Raw genomic sequence first — 23,684 nt, forward strand, 5'->3', positions numbered from 1 at the left:
CGTTGTATGATTTCAAGAAGGATTTGGATATAGCACTTGGGTCTAAGTGGATCAAAGAATATGGGAAAAAGGCAGTAGGAATAAACTATTAAGATGGTTGATTAGCCATGATCATAATGAATGGTGGAGCAGGGCTCAAAGGGGCGAATGGCTTACTCCTGCTTCTATTTTCAATGTTTCTATGACTTCCAACAACTACAACAGACTTCATTCATGATTAGAATGATTCCAGACAGTGGAGAGTTTCACACTAATTCTCACTAACTTCAATTTGACCAGGATTCTCTGATGCTATTCTTGAGCCAAATGATGTTTTGATGTCATGGGCAGTCATTCTCACCTCAACTCTGGGATTTCCCTCTTGTCTCACTTTTCTACATTAAAGGCACATATAAATTTATGTTGTTGCTGAGTCTACTGTAAGGTCTTTTTTCCCTTTCAACTTCATCCTTAGTTATTTAAACACCATTCACAGGGTTTGTCCATTTTTCTTCCTTTGTGCACAGTTTTGCACTTGGGCATATTAAATTTCATCTGCTGTTGATCAGCCAGCTTTAATATTTTGTCTGACACATTTTGTAGTTCCCAAGCTGGCTCCTCATATTCACCCTACCATGGCTAGTTTGGTCTCTTGGCCTTTTTCTCTTCCACACCTAATATACGTGACAAACCCATTTCTTCCACTGCTTTACACTCAAATGATCATGTTTTGGGTTGTTTATATTACAAAGACTCTTCATGTAGCATTCCTCATCCATATCTATTTTGCACTCAAGAGATGCAGAGTCATTGTGGATCAATCTAAGCAATTTTCAGCATTTGTTAAAGCTCGGTTAAAGTATAAGTCACAAATAAGGTGCATTGTCATCTCAATATTTTACAGTGCTATTTTGGATGGGATGAGAGCCACTTTACTTGGCTCTCAGATTTACGTTTTTTCCCCTGTTCTTTAGCTTTGAAATGGTAAGCAAAAGCTTTATTTTCGCAGCTGAGTGGTTACAGAGATTAAATAGAGCATGTTACACCTCATTAATTCTGCTATTTACACATGGTCTGCCATTTACCAATTTCAATTAATAAAAGTATTACAACTGACCGTGATTTAGTTGCATGAGATTGAACCAAGGGTTCTCAAACTTTTTAAGTGTATGCCACACGCACAGAGAAAAACCATGAAGCCTTGCCAATCCGTTGCTCAATACAGCAGAAGGAAAATATTGCATTTCCAGACACCACAACATGAAAAGGGGTTTACCACATGTTAATAACAATGTAAAAGCAATAAACAGTAACACAATAGTGAAGTTACAGTCTGACATAAATGCTTATTAAAAGTATCACATGTTTGTATTTTGAGTTTCACATAGATTGGGAGAAGCACTACAGTTTAAGTAATGAAGGATAAAAATTTTGACAACATATTCACGATAATATTCTAGAACTTTACAACAGTTACAAAGCCACAGAAGATTTGGCAGTGAATACTGAACCAATTAAACACACAGAACTGATGCCCTCTTGCATCCTACATTTATGACTGACACTGCACAATATGAATAAGGCAAATGGCTGTGTGAGCTATGTAACCAGTTCTAAATAAGTTTCCCACATACACAGTGAAGGATTCCTTCACATTTGAGGATCACACAAGAGCTACATATTTAGAAAAATAGCATGTCCGTGCAGTTTTTTGACACTGCATGTTTATTTTCCAACATACTACTCAAAGAAACCACTGACATCTACATTGTGACAGTATACCATGGCAAATCTAAATGTGCCACCTCTGTCTGAATGTGTATTCATCAAACTCATGAACTTAGCAACTCATGGTGAGTTCTGTTTCAATTATACTGAGTACATCTAAGCAGATGGCATTGCCATGGGATCCCCTTTAGACCTAGCTCTTGCTAACATATTTGGTGATGAAAAGCGCACTCTCATAGACAACAAACCTCCTTCCCCTTGCATACTTCTGAAATGTGGACGATGTGTTTGCAATATTTAAATGCACAGCTGTATCAAAGAATTTCTTTACACAGCTTTAGAAACTGCACCCTACACTCAATTTACCACTGAAATGAAGCAATAAAATGAGATCTCCTTCCTCGATGTATTAATTGAGAAGTCAGCAAATAAGTTCTTAACTATTATCTATCAAAAGCCTATATTCACCGGTCAAAATACAACATGAATTCCTACGGTCTCATGTGCTATAAGATTGTTGGCAAACCTAGTGAATAGGACTCCAGCCATCTACTCACTATGTAAGCATATCAAAACTATCCTGTGTGATAATGGATACCCTGATCAAATCATGACTGGTTGTATGTCTTGAAAACTCGGGAAAGGGCCTATATCCACCACTGTTGTCCCTGAGAGGTGCCCAATCTATGTGACATTACACTGGAAGGTGACTCAAAAATTGGAACAACAGATAAAGCTAGCTGTGTCACATTGCCACCATGCAGTAAATCCATGAGTGGTTTTCTCCACTAACAGGATGCTGTTATCAAGCCAAAAAGTCGCTTTGCCTCCCTCACAAATGTGTAATGTGGTATATGAGTTTCAGTGCCCACGCGATGCCAGGTGTGTAGGCCTTATTGCCAATCTGCTACACTGTATAAAATAACATGTCCCATTGACCATTAGCAGCTGGCAGCATGAGGCTTATGCTCAACCCTGTGTTTGCCAGCTTCTGAAAACACCAACCAGCATTAAATGCAATTGTACTTTGGAAATCATTTAATAAATGTTCTGGATTGTACTACGAGTTACACCAGAACCAATTTAATACCATCAGCCAGGCCTGCAATGTGATGCATTTGCGCATGCCAGAAGCTGCACACATCTTTATCAAACGTAGTATCATGGAGGCAGCTAAACTTTGACCAGTCAGGATCTATCTGCCTGATATGGAAATTAAGATTGATGGTTAACTTCTTGCTGCCTCTCCCTGCCAATTATGGCCCAACAAATCAGCACCCTCTTCTCATTCTGTATTCAATGGTGTCTCTTTCCTCAACTCTGCTTTTTGTGTCCTGATTCTGATAAGTACAAGATGAAAAGCTTCAAATTCTAGTTTATTTTTAACAATGTCTATTACTAAATCAGCAACACAAAATCTGACGTTAAGGAAATGGCTTGCAAATAGTGATCGTAATATTACTGAGTTTGATGTTAGCAAGAAAGGAGTATTACAAAGATGTAAAATTTAAGGGAGGCAAATTTCAAAGGAATGAGAAATGAATTGACTAGAGCTGAGCTACTTATGGAAATCCTACAAACAGAAGCATGTATTCAAATAAGGACTGATATGCTAAGCACAAAACGCTTAAAAAGCCTAAAGCTTCACTTGTATAATGAAAAAACCATGGTCAACAAATGAGATTAAGGTACGTTATCAAGCTCAAAGAAAAGGCTTACATAAAGGTTAAAAAAAGTGCAAGTTAAGCAGATTGGAACATCTGGAAAAAACAGTGAGTAATAAGATCTTCAAAAAGTAATAGGAAAATATTTTGGAAAAGAAGCCAAAGTAAACACTGTAAGTGTTTATAAATATATTAAGACAAAACGTAGCAAAAGGTCATACAAGATAACTTAAAGGTAGTTGCAGGTGAGACTTATTATCTAAGCACTTCATATCCCTTTCATAGTGGAGGGTCAGCACAAAGTACCATTATTACAAGCGGACAAAAAGCAAGTCAAGAGGAAGAATCTTGTAGAGTTAATACAACTTACATAAATGATCACGGCGAGAGTAATGGGGCTTCGTCTCGATAAATCTCTAGGAACAGGACTTCTAAGTACTAATGTAAATAGTTGAAGAAACTGCAAGAGTCATAATTTTCCAACACACTACCGATTGAGGAATTGTGCCATTGGATTGCAAATGTCATTCAATTAGTTGAAAAAAGGAAGGAGAGGGAGCAGCGAAATATAGAACCAGCAATTTAGCATCACGTGTGGTGTGATAAAAAGAGATATGGATTCATGGGGAGTAAGTCATGTCTGAATAAAAGCAACAATGATAGATTAGTTGTATTCGATTTGAAATGGTCTATGGTCCCTTTTAATTAAAAATCTATAATTTGATTGCATGGACAACCATCCTGCCTTCTCTTCCTAATTGGTGACAATTCTTGGAGGCAGGATGCTATAGGAAATAGTCTCAGCAAAGCCAGTGTATTAGAAACTCATCCAAACCAAAAACAGTCCTACTATTCTATCAGGGACTAAATGGGCAAGATTCTACATGGGGTCTCACTGTCTCCCATACATGAGACTATCCAAAGCCCATCTATAATACACACCATTGTTAACTTATCTATTACAACAATCAGATTGCATGAGTCAGCCATGAACAAATCTAACAGGAAACAGATAATGTTGCTAAATGAGTTGAGCTCAGATCTCAAAGTCATGTTTCACCTTTTACACTGCAACTGTACTGAATACAGCTTGGATTGCTGCAATGAATAATGACTTGCATCTCCTGGGAATAATGCAGAGAAAAACAGTTTTCTGGTACTGAATAGATTGGATATGAGGAGTATCAAGTGAAGCATAAACTCTTCAGCCTTGAACAGAGTCACTTTTGGGAGGAATGTACATGGCAAGAATGTCTGAATAAGCAGAAATCCTGTCAATTCAATTCTAATTGTACTTACAGATTTTTTGTCTCTTTCCCATTTAAATCCTGTGGACCCAGAGATTTAACAAGGGCAGCTTTTAACTCTGTGGGCTGGTTGGTAAATAAAACCTAAAGCGCAATATAAGAGCTTCATTTCGCTAAGGTCCCACATGTAGGTGAAGGAGTTACCAGTTAATTCCCTGGATTTGCTGACCTTCAGACTGAATCTTACCTGGTCTTAATTTATATTTTTAATCTGGGTCGTAAGAGCAAGACATATGTGAAATGTAGCTCTTAAATGGGACACTTTTTTGTTTGTTTGTTGTTTCTTTGATTTTATTTATATAGTTTATTTTTCTGTTCAGATCAGAACATAAATAAAATGTTTATATTAATAGAAAATCAGGAGAACCAATATTGTCTAGCCATCAATAGAAGTTCCCGATAAAAGGAAGCATTTTGAGAATTCAGGAAGATCCTTAAAGAAGGAACTGTCTAGTGATTGTTAAAATACAAAATTTCAGCCCAGCTTCAACAAAGTTCACAACTGACATCAAAGAAGCGAATAATAAAATTAATGATCATGGCTATATTTGCTGGTTAAAGTAATACGAGACACTGGGTATTCTGTGGCTTGTGAATCATACCTGGTTGTTCCAGAACATCTCTTCCTCCTATCTATAAAGCACAAGTCAGTGCTGCGATGAAATACTCTCTGCCTGCCTAAAAGGAGTCAGTTGTAACAAAAGTAATATGCTTGATTAATATTCCAATTAAGCATTCATTTCCTCTACACGTTGCAGCTACAATACGCCAATGGCAATGTACACCAAATAGACTGTAGAAATTTGCCAAGATTTCTTGGCTTCACCTTCCAAACTTACAACCCGACTACCTAGGGTCAGAAAGTGCATGGGAACCCTACTACCTCCGCGCAACATTCACAATAGCTCACTATGCTGATTTGGATATATGTTGCCATTGCTCCATTGCCTCTAGGCTAATATCCTGCAATTTTATTCCCAATACCACAGTCAACTGCAGTGGTTCATGGAAAAAGCTTACCAACGTCTTCAAGCAGGCTGGACTGTAATCTCTTGTGATGACGAAGATAATGGAGGACTGATGACTACCTCAACAGCAATCCTCTGCTGGTAGATAAAGTCCCAAACTGGAAACATATTTTGTGTTTTACTTTGAAAAATTCACAAGGATAGGCGTGGAAAGGCCTGTTTCAACTTCACTAGTGCATGCTAGTGAAACTGAACATTCTCACATATAGCAGCTTGGATTTAAATGTTAGAGTTCTATGAAGGTCACAGTTGAAGAACTTTCCCCTCGTCACTCGTGTTGCAGATAAAGACCACCTCTACTTTGATTGCTAGAAGTCAGCTAGCAAGCAGCCAGATAAAAGAGAAACAGGACAACAAAATGAGAGTCTCTCATTCTGACTGCTGGAATTCAATCACATTCAAAAGAAATCAGAAATACAGAATCTCAACAAGTCCGGAAATCTGAGAATTTTAAGCCGACAGTTCAACTGCCAACGTCAACACGACTGGTAAACTTCACTGCAACAGCCAAAGCGATCAATTTTCTGCTCTTTGTGAACAATTCAGAAACTGATCCCCATATCTGTTTTTATTTGACTTTATCTTTTTGGACTCACCCGTTATTTCTAATCAGTAACTACGCACGTTGTGTTAGTAATTCTTCTCCCGTGTAGTAATTAATAAAGTCTCCTTTAGTTAATTCTGTAAGTCTTGTTAAGTTGCCTCCTTTTCAACACAAGTTAAATTGAGTCTGAGAGAAAGGTCTCTACAAGGGAAGGAATCCTTTTAAAATTAATATTATTGCAACCAAAGAGGTGGTGCATGAATCAAGAAGAACCATTAAAGGGATTGCACCACATTCCTGCCCTCCCTTGTTAGCACTTCATTCTCTTGCTTATCAAGAATTTAACTATCTCTGTCTTAAAAATATTCAAAGACTGCTTTCACCATCTTTTAAGGAAAAGAATTCTAAGGACTCATGACCCACTGTGAGGAAATAAATTCTCATCTCTGTATTAAATGGATGACCCTCTAGTTTTACACACCAACCCCCTCATTCTAGATACTTCCACAAGAGGGAACATTCTTTCCCTATTCGCCCCTGAGGGATCTTGACAGATGCAATTAATACCTCTCACTCTTCTGAACTCCAGCAAATGCAATCCTAACCTGTCCAACATTTCCTCATTCCAGGCATTAGCCTAGTAAACCTTCTCTGAACCGCTTTCAATGCACTTACATCCACCATTAAATAAAGAGATCAGTATTGCACACAGTACTCCAGATGTGATCTCACCAATGCACAGTATAACTGAAGCCCTACTTTTGTAATCAGTTTCCCTTGCAATAAACAATAACCTTATGTTAGATTTGTTAACTACTTGCTGTAGCTACATACTAAACTTGCGTTGGGAAATCTCTGCATCTCAGAGCTCTGCAATCTCTCACTATTTTCATAGTATGTGTTTTTTCTATTCTTTCTGTCAAAATGGGCAATTTCACATTTTCCTATATTATACTCCACTTGCCAAGTCTTTGCCTGTTCAATTAACCTTTGTATATATAGACATCCAAGCAGTTTATATAAATTGCAAAAGGTTGAGCCCCAGCACTGATCCCTGTGGCACACCATTTGTTACATCTCACCAACTAGAAAACGATCCATTTATCCCTCTTCTCTGTTTTTTGTTAGTTAGCTAATCTTCTATCCATCCCAATATGTTACCTTTTTTGCGATGAATTTTTATTTCCTGGAATAACATTTCGTGTGGCATCTTATTAAATGCTCTGGAAATCCAAGTACAATGCATCCACTGATTCCCCTAAATCCATAACACAGGTTGCTTCTTCAAGGAACTACAATGGTTTAGTTAAACATCACTTCCTTTTCACTAAATCATATTGGACTCTGCCTAATTACCTCAAACTTACCTACATGCCTGGTTATATAGTTTGCAGTAATACCTCATAACACTTTGTCTATGACAGATATTAAACTAAATGATCTGTAGTTTCCTGTATTCTGTCTCCATCCCTTTATAATTAGTAGACCAGTCACTCTGTGTCTGCTGTGAAGAAATGAAATGACCCAAGGGGAAGCTTGGGACTTAGGAAACAAAAGGAATCCTTCCATCAAATCCTGAGGACTGGGTCAATTGTACTGTTTCCCAAGTACTTCTTTCTTCTCTATCCATAACACCAGTTTTATTTTTGTCTGCCTATTTCTGTGTGTGTAGAGAGGGTTTAGAAGGGGGTTTAGAGTTTTAACTAAAAAAGTTAAATGTTGACCACTCATAATTGTTGATCTGTGATTAGAATCCATTTATTTGTAATAAATAGTAGTTCTTTGCTAAGTTCAGAAACCTGGTCCATGTTTTCTGTTAACCTAAGGCAGGTAAATTGGGGACTCTATGCACTTTGAAAAAATGCTAAACTTTTGTGATTGAAACGGCAGGGCTTGATTTGAGAAGTGTAACCTAGGATAAAGTCCAGCAGAAGCTGAGGACTTGCCAGCCCTCAGCTCCAACAATTAGCTGAATTGTCTTCCTTTTGATTGTAATTTTCCTGGTCTCACCCACCCTTCGACTACCTGATTTATATCAATTTCTAGAATGTTACTTGTACTCTCTACAGTGAAGTCTGATGCAAACTGCTTGTTCACTTCATCCACCATTGCTTTATTTTCCTTTATTAATTCCCAAGATTCACTGGGAGGACCAACATTGTCCTAGTTAATGCTTCTCATTTTTAAATATAGAAGTTCTGACTAAATGCTTTTATGTTTCTATTTAGCATTCTCTTCTCATTTGTCCTCCTTATAATTTTTTAGCTATTCTTTCTTTTTTAATATTCTGTCTATTCTGTATAAAACTTTAGTTAGGCCACATTGGGAGTATTGTGTGCAGATAGGAATGATGGGGAGGTCTTGGAGAGGGTGCAAAAAAGGCTTACCATTTTGTTAGCAACTCCTTTGTCTGTCCAACTGTCTTTCTCTCTCTTCGGGCTCTATCATATCGTTTACTCCCTACCCCACCCACCTCCCTATTTTCTGCACATAAACTGATGTTTTCCCAGCCACTATCAGTTCTGAGGAAGGGTCACCAGACCTGAAACGTTAACTCTGTTTTCTCCTTCACAGATGCTGCCAGACCTGCTGAGCTTTTCCAGCAACTTTGTTTTTCTTACCAGGATGATGCCTGGATTGAAGCATATTAGCTCTAAGGAAAGTGTGGACAAACTTGGATTGTTTTTGCTACAACATTGGAGGTGGTGGGGGGTTGACCTGATAGAGTGGACAGTCGGAGTCTTTTTCCGAGGGTGGAAATGTCAAGTTGTAGGGGACATAGGTTTTAGATGAGAGGAGGAAAGTTTAAAGGAGATGTGCAAGGTTGGTAAGTGTCTGGAATGCACTGTCTGAGGAGGCAGTTGAAGCAGATATGATAGCAATGTTTAGAAGACATTTACACAGACAATGGACAGGAAGGGAATAGAGGGATACAAACCATGTGCAAGCAGATGGGATGATTTTAGAATGGCATCATGGTCAGCACAAACATGGTGGGCCAAAGGTACCGTTCCTGTGCTGTACTGTTGTTTGTATTTTCGGATCTGGCACCCATCTTTGCACAATTATATGCTTTATCTTTAAATTTGATATTAACTTTAACTTGTTTAGTTTTTGCCATTATTTATGATTAAAATGCTAGTTTTGGACCCTGCATTCTCTCCCTCAAACTAGATGCAAAATTCAATCATGTTATGATTACTGCAATTTAGGGCAGAGTCACTCTGAGATTATTGATTAATCCTATTTCATTGCACAATACCAGGTCGAATACTGTACAGTCCCATTTAAAAACTGCTTCCTGATTTCACTATAAATACCTTAGCTCTACCTGGAAGGGCATTATTCCCAAAGTTATGCATTGGAAATTATGAAAACACATCTTGCTGGAGTACATTCATTTTAATAATTTGAAATCTGAGATCAATATAGTTTTTCTCATGAAGGATGCTGTGGAATATGGAGTCAATTGTGGTTTGATGGAGTTAGATACAGATCAGCCATGACCTCACTGATTTGGTCTATTCCCGTAACTATGTTATCTGAATCCTACGGTTTCCTACCTCTAAACACCAGCAACTGCCTAGATTTTAAGAAAAAAATTTAGTAATTTTTCTTTCTGGCTTGGGTTAAAAGGAATGAAAAAATATTGACTACAGAGCAGGAGTCAGCATGAGTCATGGTAGGTTGGAAGGAACCAATTCCAGAGTTTGGTTCGATATAGATCAGCATTTTTGTTGTCATTGGTTTCTGTTAAATCATTTATATATGGAAAATTTCAATGTAGAAAATCAATAAAATAATTTGGAGGAAAATATTTTATAAAACTTTATTCAGTTGGGCCTAAATACTTTATTCACTGAACAGCAGACACATTGCAGTCATTTTAAGCAATGTAAATAAGGAGGTTCATTCGGTGCTGTAGGGCAATGCCTTAGAAATGTGTAATTTCTTTGAAGTAAAAGAAATACATCTTGAAGGGATATTTGACAATCCACGTCACTCACATCTACAGCTTACAATTTGTCAGAGTACAGACAAAGATGATCTGTAATCCATGGCTTCATCCTAAGATACTGTCTGTGATGCATAGAAATGTTATGCAGTTTCACTCTTACATATGTAGTTTCACTATTACATATGTGCATATGTCAATAACAGTAGGTGATGGTTTTACATATGTTTGATATATAAAGTGACAAGCTCTCAAAGGAGCATCAGTGCAAGTAATCAAATTGGAAAATTAGGAAATTATAGTTTTTGAGCAAGAGCACTACCAGAGGTGATTTTTCAGATAATCTCCACCTTACAAATATCTTAATTGCCTCAACCTCGCAGCACCATGCTTTTGCTTGTTCTGAGGTTAATCTAACTTTTTTAATTAGCATGTGTGACAGGAAGTAAATATGCTTTTGGATCAGTAATCTTTGTAATTTATGCACTAGACATTATGTACTTGAGCATATTTGATCAACTGAACATATGTGAGGAAAAGTACAGGTTTGATTATTCTGAGTTATTTCTCAAACACGTAACCCTCTTCACCTGAATTTCCTGTGCGCAGTGAGCCCAGGTAATGCAACGTAGCCGCATGTAGACTGCCTGTCTTTGATGTTTTTCAAATATTTGTGCATGTACCTTCCAGAATTGATTGGAAAAAATATTTCTGTTCGCCACCCAAACGAATTGAAATATCCAACAGGTTATCCCGACAGGTATTCTGGTGGTACCTAGATTGTGTATATTTTTGTTTCGTTAACATTTATTGTTTCAAGCTCAACAATGAAACTTGTTTATCAACTTGTGAATCATTAACTACAATGACTTTGTAATATCAAGAGGAAGTTGTAAACTAATACATGAATGGTCTCTCCTCTGGTTTCAGTTACATCACAAAGTAGTAAGCTATTTGGCTATTTTAGTTTCAACCGCTAGATCTTAATTTGGTCTCATTTGTGGTGAGTACAAAGTTGCACTATTGCACAGCGGGGGTGGGTGTTGGACCGATAGATCGTTCGCAAGTCCAGTGCAATGATTCTGAAGCTTCCATGCAAATTGCGCTTAGGGTCATCAAAGTTAATGCTTTTCTGCTGATTTTCTGGAAAATCAAGTTTAAACAGATATAGTGCTGATAAATAAACAAACTACAACTTGTGCTAGCTGTGGCATAGTTGCATGAAAGCAATCTCAATCACAGGGTTGTGAGTTCAAGTCCCACTCCAGGGCTTGAGCACAAAAATCGTATTGATATTCAAGTACAATGCCAGGGAGCATTGCACTGTCAGTGATGCTGTTTTTCGGATGAGATGTTAAACCAAATCCCCATATCCTTACTCATGTGGATGTAAGAGATCCCTTGGCACTATTTCAAAGAAGTGTAGGGAAGTTAACCTTGGTATCCTGACCAATATTTACTCCTCAAACGACATCAGAAAAAATAGAATATCTGGCCATTATCAAACTGCTGTTGTGGGAGTTTGCTGAGCGCAAATTAGCTGCGGCATTTCCTACATTCCAACAGTGACCACACTTCAGAAAGTACTTCATTGACTGTAAAGGGTTTTGAGAGTCTGGAGGTTATGTAAAGCACTGTACAAGTGAAAGTCTTGCCTTCACAGGTAAATAAAACATTTTCCAATCTTGGATACCACACTATTACATAATGAAACATTCTATGCATCTTTCATGCCTACTTTATCTAATGGGGAACACTGGCATATCTTTGGATATGATCCAGAAAGTAATAAGAAATACACAACCAAAAGACAAAATGAAGTTGATTTGCATAATTTTTTCATTAGCAGATCCCTCTCCAATTGTGCTTAGTTGTATAGTCTAAATACAAACCTAATAACACTCATTTAAATGTTGTTCTCAATGTGCTACAAATGTCAGTAATAAATTCACAGCTCTGTGCAGAAAGTAAGAATTTTGACCTACTTGGAGCAATTTTATTGTTTCAACTTTTTAATTGTTAATGTTTGCTGTTTTATTCATTATTATCTACTTTCATACATTTTAATAGTTTTCAGTTGGAAGTTGATTATCCTGCTTCATACATTTTTAATTACATCTGTCACCACATTCTGGACGTGAGCATTAAAGAAAGTTTGTGAAAGTGTGACATGTAGTTTTCAATGTACAGTCATTAAACATATAATGTCAAGAGTAGTATAGACATAGGTGCACACTACTAATGATTTCTAATGTAAAGATTTTAGATTTTATATATAAAAACATATTCATGCATATATGCAAAATTTACACTACATTTAGTTTGTTCTATAATCTGCGAACTGATACAAGTATTACGTGAAAAAGTGAAACTTCTACATTTATGTGCACAACCAGTTAACTTAAAAAAGCACAACACACGTCCTCAATACAAAGAACAAACATATAAATTAAAACTTAGGAGTACATTTTAGATGCTATTACTTCTGATTTAATCAACCTCATCTTCCCCCTGACATAAAGACTATATTACATAATGCATCAGAATTTAGAATACTGGCAGGCCTTGCTGAATTAGAGGCAGTAAATACATACAACAAAGTAAATCTTACAAAACAATCTTGCTGAAACAGTTCCCACTTAATGTAACATGTCATTTTGGATTGAATGCCAGTGCTCTTCATTTCACTATATTATCTTGATATTTGATTGAGGCAGGGCTCTAGTTGTCATGGATTTTGTAATATATTCTTGTAGTTACTAAAAAAAAGATACTTTGGAATCTTACCTAAAGTATCAAGGATTGACACTTATGTGCTAAAGTTTATTTAACAAGACTTTCCAATGTGTACAATTGAAGATACCTTTGGACTGATGACAAAGGAAGAGAACCAAGAAGCCTTAGAAAAAGAGTTTCAGGGAACTGGCATAATCTCGGAAAGCTCTCCCAACGATGGTAGTTGGAGAATAGGTAAACCACACAGTAGGCCATAATCAGTGCAAAGAATACATGGTGGGTGCAAGATGCAGAGAAGAATGTAATGGAATGGTAGACTTGGGCTAAAGACAGATTTGAAGAGGAGGAGGAAGATTTCTGCATCAGTGTATTTGGGGATAACAGAAGTTACAATGGGTTTTTGAAACAGACAGAATGTGTGTTATGGAGTTCTGAATGAATTGAATTTTATGTACACTGGATCTGGGAAGGTTAATAATTGAAGCATTGGCACAATTGACATGAGAAATAAATAAAAACATTGATAAGGGTTTCATCATTTCTGGTAGTGAGGTAGGAGTGAAAGTGAAAAATATGTCTTGAAAATGGAAGTAAACAGGTTTGGCACCTAGACCACAACGTTTCTTAAAAAGATATAAGTTTTCTATTTTAATTTCATTAATGCTAGCTTAGACTGTGATACATTCCATGAAAGAATATTAAAAAAATGGTGGAATAATATTGAGAACTCTTTTGGTCATTATGTGTCACAACATTGTAAATATAGTTGTGAGGATTTCATGCACTCATTATTTCTATTGTAATTATAAGGCTGTTCTAAACAAAAATTCTAACACCAGTACTGTAATAAATGTTCAATTTTTACCATCATAATATTTCAGATAATCAAATTATACTGCCGATCATTTTTATATTTTCGTAGGTAAATTTAAAACAATCACAGCTTGGTTCCGAGTTATAATGGTCTCAACTCCAGAAAAGACTTCCAGCCACTTTAGTTCACTTAAATGAATACAGACAATTCAGTTTGAAAGTACAAAGGCTGATACATGTGCGATAACAGCACTACTTGCCAAGAGTGTATTGGTTTTGATACGTTATCATATACGTATACGTATATCGTACAAACTGAGCACTTTGATGGTCTACTTGGGATTTTATACATTGTGGGATGGCTTCTGGAACAGTGGGGCATGAGCATCGGCGGACTCTTCTCAATTAACTGTAACAGCAGTGAATGATGGTGTTTCTTCTTCCTCAGGTATGAATCATAACTGATTGAGATTGTTGTTAGTTGAGTGAAGGGTGTGATGAAACAAGCAGGACTCACGAGAGTGGTCACAGCCATTGACCTTTCTTGAGGCATCCAGGCCCTTGGCACGAGACTCCTAGTATAAACTGTGACAGATATTTGCTCCTCCAGGTTTTTGCACTGTCTGTTTAGAGGGTCTCATAGCCTGCTGTGAAAAAGAAGGCATCTCTCCTTTCCTGCCACTTGCACCAGGGTTTCAGTGCAGCATCTATCCTCCTTCCCCTGTTGCTCCATTGATCATTCTTCTTGCAGGTTAGAGGCTCTTCCCTAACTACTTCCAGAAACTGCTTCTTCCAGAATGCACCTCCACAATAACAGTGTGCATAAGTGGTGCTTAAACCTCTACTGCGGCATACAGTCACTCAACAGCATTTTCAACGTTGAACTGCATGCTACAATCATTTAAAATTAGCAGGCTACACAATACTTGCACACTGTTGCATCGCAGCCTTCATGTTTTATTCAGAGACTATCAAATTTTGTTTCTGTTTTGTTCAGAGGCCTTTGCTATGACTGATTTTGAAGTTGTTGTTGAGCGATGGAAACTGGCAATGTGAGGCAATTCACCCTTCAATGCCCCATTCTGCCACATTTGACCTGAGTTTCAAAAAGAAACTTATCCTTCACCAGGCAATTCCTCTTCCCCAAATACATTGCAAAGAGAGAATCACCAAGTTGGGAAATACAGGTGTGAACTCATCCACTTCCATTCTATGGCACATTGCCAGCCGAAAAACATGGTTTAAAAAAAAAGGTTAAGAAGCTTTAGATAAAGCACCACAGTGTATCATCCATTATTTCTGGTAAAACTTAACAGGCTGTTGTCATGAACCACAAAGGGTCTCAGGTTAAGAGAAAAGCAAATATGAAACGAGTAGAAACAATACTATTCTGTCCTTAGGCTAATCTACTAAATTTAACATCAACAGTGATTTGGGGCCATTAGGAGTTCAACTGTGTGCTTACATGTACTATGAGCACATCAAAGAAACATGTTGTGCAGACCTGTCAGCCCCTGTTGAAGGCGGGATTAAACCACTCAGTTTGATAGAAATAATGGTAAATACCCTGTGCACTAAGGAATGTTTAGCATTTGAGAAGTATTGATGACTTATTGTGGTAGAAGTAACTAGAATAAAAATATCTATTCAGTGACATCCTTAATATATAAATATATAGTCACCTTACAATCAAATAGTTTGTATGCACATATTTAATGTATTTCATGCGCAAAGTAAATAGAACAATCCTGGCCATTAATCAAAGCGATGGCAGAAAGTACTTGCTGTTCTATTGAAAATAAAAATTGTGTGTGTACATTGAAGTCATTTTACCTTGGGCAAGAAGCAGTTTAGCTGTCCTCACACACACCCATTGTGAGAAATGAGAGTCCATATGGTATGTGGTTTATTGATGAGGCATGCAGAATTGTAATGATTTTATATAAAAAGTAATTTTACAAAAGCTAATTAAATTCAGACATGTTTATAGGTATATAATCGGTGCACTTAAGAGCATCTTGCCAGTTAAATCAAACTGTCGAAGACGGTGCATCATTCTAATTAGATCGAGACTCACCAACAAAAGCAAGTTTATATTGGTATTGGTTTAGTTCTGTCACCAAAGGAAACTGCCCATGCATTAACTCACACTGTTTACATTGCCAAAATAGCTTTATTGTTTCAGTGACAGAAATTGTCAATCTGGAAAAATGTAGAATAACAATTTTGTTGTGAAAATAATGAAACCAATTGCTGCATTGCAAAAGTGGGGAGCCAACCCATGTGAATAACTCAACCATAACTGAAACTAAACAAGTTTCAATGCGATGGAAATAAATGATAATTATCTGTTTTTCTACTGAACAAGCAAAGATTTATGAGTGCACACACTAAACTTTGAACGTTAGTGTTAATGATGCACTGTTTTCTTTTATTAGGCGTCAACATAAATTTAAGTGAAATTGCACAATTGCTGTATTGTGATACAAGTAGTTATCATTCCATAACTGCTAAACAGTCATGTACATATATACTATCCACACATATTTAAAAATAATCAAAATATTTGCAGTGTGCTTTTGAGGTTTATCTAGGTCAAATTTTTTCTCCTTTTACAAGCAGAGGAGCCCAGGGAACATTGGTGTTGATGAACGAGTCGTGATATACAGACGGAATGACTTGAAAGTAAGCAATGTGCCCACATCTAAAATTATGGTTGAAATATATAGAATAGAATATAGACTCACAGCACTTTACTTTATGGAATGGGAAACTAACTTTTTAATTCTTCATAGTCTTTATATCTCAACAGTGACAACAAAACATTTTAACTAGTACCGATGAGACAAATGCAAATAAATCTGCTGCTGCTCTTATACTCCAAGTATTTTCTTCAAAGTAAAAACAAACGTGAAACTTAATTTTTTTTGTTAAGAACCTATGAATGAAAAACAATAAAGACCCTCACCATGCACTGGAAATCGAATGCAAGGAGTTCAACTGAAGGACTTGACTTAATGGTCATCTTTCACTCTGAATGACCGTACTCAATTGCCTAATACAACACATGATAGCATTTTTAATAGCTTAAATATACGGCTGCCTCATACTTAAAAACATGACACCCCAGACTGCACAGGAATGACAGGATAACTATTAGTCAATTTTGAATACAATTCTCTAAAAAGAATAAATCAGAGGAAGTATGTGTGGAATATTTTTGCTTTTACTTTTGAATAATGTATTCTTGATTTGTATGGTATTACAATGATTTTTGTCATGTGAACTGCATTTAAAAAAATTAGAAACAAACATTAACACCAAGCAAACAGACACCAAATCCAAGGAAAAGATGTATTTTAGGGACTTTGATGTTATATTAAGATTACTGCGCCAATGTAAAACATGTATTACATGAACTTTATTGCAACCAAACGAGGTTCTCTTCCTGTTAACACAAATGTAAATGGATCCAACATTGAATTATAATCCAAACAATTATAAATGTATCCTACTTATTTAAAGAACTGTCACTGACTTGTCCTTTTAGGTGATGTAAAGACCATTTTGTAGACTCTACTTAATCATGTTAAATACTTAAAATTTTCATTCATTCCACTTCTACGTAGCTTTTCAACATGTATAAACTGTGAGCAATTTTAGAGTTATTTGGCAACTCACAATAAATTATGAGCTATTCACCTGTAAAAAGATCAAATTAGAAATACAGTAGACCTGCATCTATGATTCAAGCTGTTTTTAGCACATTTTCATACTCACACAATGGTTTTCTCAATGTATTTGAAGGCTTTTTCAACAAATTCTCGAACACTGTGCACCTCTCCTGTAGCTATGATAAAATCCTCTGGTTCATCCTGTTGCACCATTAACCACATTGCCTGGTAATAGGTGAGAAAAGACAGGAGTGAATCATCCATAATGGCCTTAGCAAAGTCTTAATTCATGTTTTCAGATTAAGATCACAGTACTTCACATGAACAGGCAGTCGACATATAATTTGTACATACCAAAAATTGGACTCCATTTAAAGAAGTGTCTGTGACAGACATATACAGGGATGCCAAATCTGATAGATATCACCACAGTATGATTGATTCTTGGCCACGAGCATATGCATTGCATTTGACTTGCCAACACTGAAAGATTTAAACTCATCTCGATTTAAATCGCAATCTCAATCGCAATCACACTCACAACTGTGTGGCCAAATTCAGCTTGAACTCCATTTACTAATTTGCTGATTTCACCACCATTGTGGATCTGATCTCACTCAATGACGAGATAGAATACAGGAAGAAGACAGACACCTTCGTGAAATGATGATAAAGACAACAATCTCTCCCTCAATGTCAGCAAAACAAAGGTGTTGGTCAATGATATCAGGAAGCGGAGTGGAGGACATGCCTATCTGTATCAACGGTGCTGAGGTGGAGGTGGTCAAGACCTTCAAGTTCTTAGCAGTAAATATTCAACAAGGGGTCCATCCGTATCAACACAACAGTCAAGAAAGCACATCAACACTTCTATTCCTCAGAAGGCTAAGGAAATTCGGCATGTCCACAATGACTCTTACCAATTTTTATAGATGTACCATAGAAAGCATCCTATCCGGGTGCATCACAGCTTGGTATGGCAACTGCTGTGCCCAAGACCGCAAGAAATTAGAGAGCTGTGAATGCAGCCCAAAAACCAGCCTTCTCTCCAGTGACTCTGTCTACACTTCCCCCTGCCTCGGGAAAGCAGCCAACATACTCAAAGATCCTTCCCAACCCGGTTATACTCTCTTTTACCTTCTTCCATCGGCGAAGATACAAAAGTTTGAAACACTTACCAATTGATTCAAGAACAGCTTCTTCCCCGCTGTTATCAGACTTACGAATGGACCTTTCATATATTCAAATTGATCTTTCTCGGTAGCTGTAACACTATATTCTGCATTCTGTTCTAGTACCCTGATGCTCTTATGCAAGGCCTGATTTGTGCGGTTAACACACAATACAATACTTTTCACTGTATCTCAGTACATGTGACAATAATAAATCAAATCACATCAAAAATTTCATTTTACTGTGACTAATTGTAGGCATATTGTGAAGGAAAGAGGAAGAGAAAATGAGGTAACTGGTCAAAGCTGATACAAACTGAGGTCCCAGAACCATGCAATCGCCCTCAAGTCCTTCATTGAGCAATATTGCAGGTAGCCTTGTACTATTTTGCAGACAAAGCAGACTACAGGGGCTTCCTGCAAACACTCTTCACCACTGAAAAAGCGGTCTTGCTAGAAAAAGTTTCAGGTATAACTGTACTTTTTAATACTTCACATATGGGCCTTACCCCAAACCCCAAAAATGAAGTGAGTAACCAATATTCATGTGCCAAATATGCAACAAAATACTGCTTTGTATATGCTGTATTTTTTGTTTATTTCTGTATAAAAGGTACCTTTCAGTTTTCTAACATTCAGTGCCCAAAACTACTTTTGCTTTTTTTATAAAAATTCTCTGCCTTCTTTTCATTTCCTGTATAGGTAATTTGGGGTAAATAATTGCAAAAAAAAATTGCAATAACTGAAGTAAAATTCTAGATTTGCACAATGAAACTTGTAGGTTGACATATTATCAATTACTGCCAACTGGAACTCAGAATCATAGATTATCTTAATTTCTATTATTACTCCATAGCTAGGTTATCCTGACCTGTACATTTGCCAAGAAAAAAAGCAGAAATATTTTAGAGTTACACCTTAAAATAAAATGTAGACGTTTGGGTCATACAAGAAATACTAAACCTTCCAGGAGCACAAGTTATTCAAAGGTCTCTGGTTGTTCAATTGTTAAAAATGTCTAAAATCTGAAAAAAATCAATATATTACAAAAATAAAACACAGGGAATAAATTGGATGAGAGCAAACTCATTTACACAAGTATTCTATGTTTGGGTTTTAAATAGCTAAGGAAGAACTTGAAAGAATTGTACAGATTTTAGTCGATGATATTCAAATGCTTCAGGATGTTATGAGAACATGAAATCTGCTTGAAAGTGCACGTAATTTTTTTCAATACTGTGGTAAAAGGCAAATTTAGGACTAATGTTTGGAAGTTACTTTTCATACAAAGGATGATTAATACATTGAATGAACTTCTAAGGTGGGCATTGGAGATATGATCCCTGGAATTATTTATGAAAGAACTGGGTCCTTGGCATTAAACAAGTGGTGCTGCCTTTTGGGAATCAAACAAAGAACAGTACATACAGTACAGGAACAGGCCCCTTCGCCCCATAGAGTGGCAACCATGATGCCATTCTAAACTAATCCCATCTGCCTGCACATAGTTCATATCCCTCTATTCCCTGCCTGTTATATGTCGAAATGCCTCTTAACATTGCTAATGTTTTGCTTCTACCATCTGTGCTGGCAGTGCATTCCAGGCACCTACTACCCTCGGCGTAAAAATCTTTCTCACATATCTCTTTTAAACTTACCCTCCTCACCTTAAGTCTATGTCCCCTAGTTAATACTAGGGATATTTCTACCCTAGGAAAAAAAGACACTGACTATCTACCCTATCCATGCCTCTCATAATTTTATATACTTCTGTCAGGTCGCTTCTTAGCCTCCGACGCTCTAGTGAAAACAATCCACATTTGTCCAATCTCTCCTTATAGCTAATACACTCCAATACAAGCAACATCCCAGTAAACCTCTTTCGTACCCTCTCCAAGTTCTCCACATCTTTCCTATAGTGTGGCGACAGAACTCCACACAATACTCCAAATGTGGCCTAACTGAAGTCTTACACAACTGCCACGCAACTTTTGTAGTCAATATCCCAACCATGAGAACACACTCATTTCTTGTCTGCCACGCCTGAGGCAAACGTCAGAAGCTGTACAGACAGCTCTAGACTCTCAGTACTTGACAGGCACACAACAGCCATTTGAAGATGGCACCAGTGCCAGGGATGCCATTGTGGAATATCCCAGCAATTGTTCTGGGAACACCATGTAACAGAAGGGGCTAGAATTGTATGAGTGGGACACCATAGGGGCAGGATAAGTAGTCAATAAAGTGAGTTTGGTGAGATACAGCAAGAAATTTCGTTAAGCCTCACAGCAAAAATCCTTCCAAAAACTTGGATGCTACCAGCGTTTAGCTAAAAATACCTAAGATTCAGCCTCATTTGTCTGGATACCCATAATTTCAACAATACTCACGAAGCTCAACACTCTCCAGACCAAACCAACTCACTTGATTGGCACATCATCCATTACGTTAAACATTCACCTTCTGCACTACCTGTTGATAGGAAAGAATATTGCACTCAGGATCCCACTATCTTTGGAACTCCTTGCCCATTTGACCAAAGATCTACAGGTTGAGAACTGGCCTTTTCAGTCTCATGAAGAGCATAGCAAAAACTCACAACCCTGTATAGATGTCATCCTCAAAACAATGGCCATTGCCACATTATAAGGCATGCAAGTATGACAATGGACTTAAAAGAATACAATGGAAAATGGAATGATTGAGGCAGGTCTGGGATGGGAAGGGTGTTCACCTTTTTTGATGTAATATGTTGCTCACTCAGCTGTTCACATGCTGAGGCCAGGGCCATGGTGGAGCAGATGATACTGCTGCTCAAGATTAGGTTCCGCATCTTGGAGTAGTCTGGGAGAGTGGGGGGAGGGAGGGGGGTTGTGTTCCTATATGGTCTGGAACACTGTGCTCAGCACAATTGGAGCAAGCAAGCCATTCCCCCCCAACCCCCAACCCACTGAATTCAGGGACAGAAAGGGCTGATATGGGATTCTTAGCCATTGCTAAGGATGTCAGTTAGGTCCACAAATGAAGCAAGTGACACCACTACTGCTGAGCTCACTGCAACTTATTGGTAGATCAGGGACATAAAGGATGCTGCATCACATTCCTGCATTCTCAGAGGGCCGCTCAGTGAACTGTTGGCTTAGCCAGTGCACTTCCTGGGGAATCCCTCATTGTCAGGCCATCTGTAGCTGATCAAGGGGCTCAGCATTGGGGGCTGGCCATTAAAAGCTACCCATTGCCCTTCTCTCCAAGTCAATTACCTCTCTCTTCCTCAACCTCCACCTTGCCTTTGGTCTGGGATCTCACTACGATCCTGGGTCTCATCGGACTGACAGAAACCTAGTCATAGAATCAAACGTAACACTTGCTTTTAAAATATATTTGATCTTTACAGATGAGTTCCAATGAATGACTTAGAAATTTTATAAGATTCTGAAATCCACAAGAAATACTGAATTAGGCAAGAACTACACCAAAGCCAAAGGTTCTTCCCCTATTCCTCACGGAATTATTTAGTCAGTCTCAATCAGAGACATAGATAACACCATGCAACCGCTGTGATAAATCTTTGTTGAAAACACTTAACCAACTTATGATTTTGTGACTTGTGAATTATGAGGTCAATTCACTTATGGGATATAAGCTTACTGTTCATTGCAATTATCCTTCATTTGTCACATACAAGATTGCCATAAGTGTTACAATATATTTCATATTTCCACACTTCTGATGCAACAATTCATTCAAGCATTTCTGTTGCAGCACACAGAAATACCTGAAATGAAAAACCATTAAAAGAAAAGTTAACGTTAAATAATACTTTTTAAATATGAGGATTTGTTTTTCAATGTGTGTGAAGCTTTCAAAATAGTGCATTGCAAAAGTAAATTTTTGTGTCTAACACATTTTGAAACAATGTATTTCATAGATCCCAATCTTCTTGTACAACACAGTTACAAACTAGAAGGATTTAAAAAAAATGAAAAACCCTTCAGATGTTTTTCTCTGTTTCATGATCCAAGAAAGAATAATCACAAATTTCTTTGTTGCTCTACGATTTTTCCAACAAACCAAGCTACTTGTTAATTCCAGTTGAAGATCATCCACCAATGTCTTGTGATTACCCGTAGAAGTTCAAATTGTATTTCATATACTTGCAATCAGTCTGCAGCGCAAATCATAGATGGCCCTGGCACAGGACAACCAGAGAATGGATGCAGACAGTTATGACAGCTGGTGCAGAAGGAGGCCATTCAGCCCAGCATGTCTGTACCAGCTCCCTAAGCATTTTGTAATAGAGTCAAACTTATGCTTTTTCATGTAACACTGCACATTGTTTCCATTTCAATAACGCCTTCTTAAATGTCTCAATCGAACCTGCCATCACATTTCCAGATGGTACATGCCCTAAAACAGTTTTTCTCATCTTGCATTTGTTCTTTTGCAAAACACTTTAAAACTGTGCCTATTGGTTCGTGATCCTGTTGCAAGTGGGAACAGTTTCTTCCTATCCACTCTGTCTAGACTCATCATGATTTTAGAAACTTCTGTCAGATCTCCTCTTACCCTTCTTCTTTCCAAGAAAAACGGTCCTAAATCCTCTTATCTATTCTCATAAAATTGAAGTTTCTCAGCCCTGGAATCCTTCTTGTGAACCTCTTCTGCATTTCTTCCAAAGCGTTCACGTTTTCTGAAGTGGCATTCCCCAGAACTGTACATAATACCCCAGGTGGGGTCCAGATATTGTTCTTTCTAAGTCCAGCATAACCTCCTTGCTCTTGTACTTTATGTCCCTATTAACGAAGCTTAATACCCCAGCTGGGGTCCAGATATTGTTCTTTCTAAGTCCAGCATAATCTCCTTGCTCTTGTACTTTATGTCACTATTAATGAAGCTAGAATACTGTTTGGCTTATTAAATGGTATCTCTGCCTGTCCTGTCACTTTCATTGCCTCGCTGCTCTTGCACACCAGTTAGAATTGCACCCATTATATCATACTGTCGCTCTGTACCCTTTGCACTGAAATATATCACCTCACACTTCTCTGCATTGAACTTCATTTGCGACCTGTCTACCTACTCCA

The 23,684-nt window shown here is 37.5% G+C and overlaps 1 protein-coding gene across 4 annotated transcripts in view; it reads right to left on the reverse strand.

The window, feature by feature from the left end:
• The window catches only part of LOC109928285 (GDP-mannose 4,6 dehydratase-like), a 180,481-nt gene that overhangs the window by 76,879 nt on the left and 79,918 nt on the right, over window positions 1–23,684 (reverse strand). For 3 of the 4 annotated variants that reach the window (XM_048618489.1, XM_048618462.1, XM_048618479.1), the window contains exon 2: window positions 17,535–17,653. In XM_048618489.1, the coding sequence (XP_048474446.1) occupies window positions 17,535–17,650 (116 nt within the window). In that variant the 5' untranslated portion in view covers window positions 17,651–17,653. Of the gene's footprint in view, window positions 1–17,534; window positions 17,654–17,782; window positions 17,840–23,684 lie in introns of those variants that run through there. The other variant, XM_048618471.1, reaches the window with a different exon arrangement.

The sequence above is a fragment of the Rhincodon typus genome, chromosome 2, assembly GCF_021869965.1.
Source record: "Rhincodon typus isolate 14 chromosome 2, sRhiTyp1.1, whole genome shotgun sequence".
NCBI classification, from domain to species: domain Eukaryota; kingdom Metazoa; phylum Chordata; class Chondrichthyes; order Orectolobiformes; family Rhincodontidae; genus Rhincodon; species Rhincodon typus.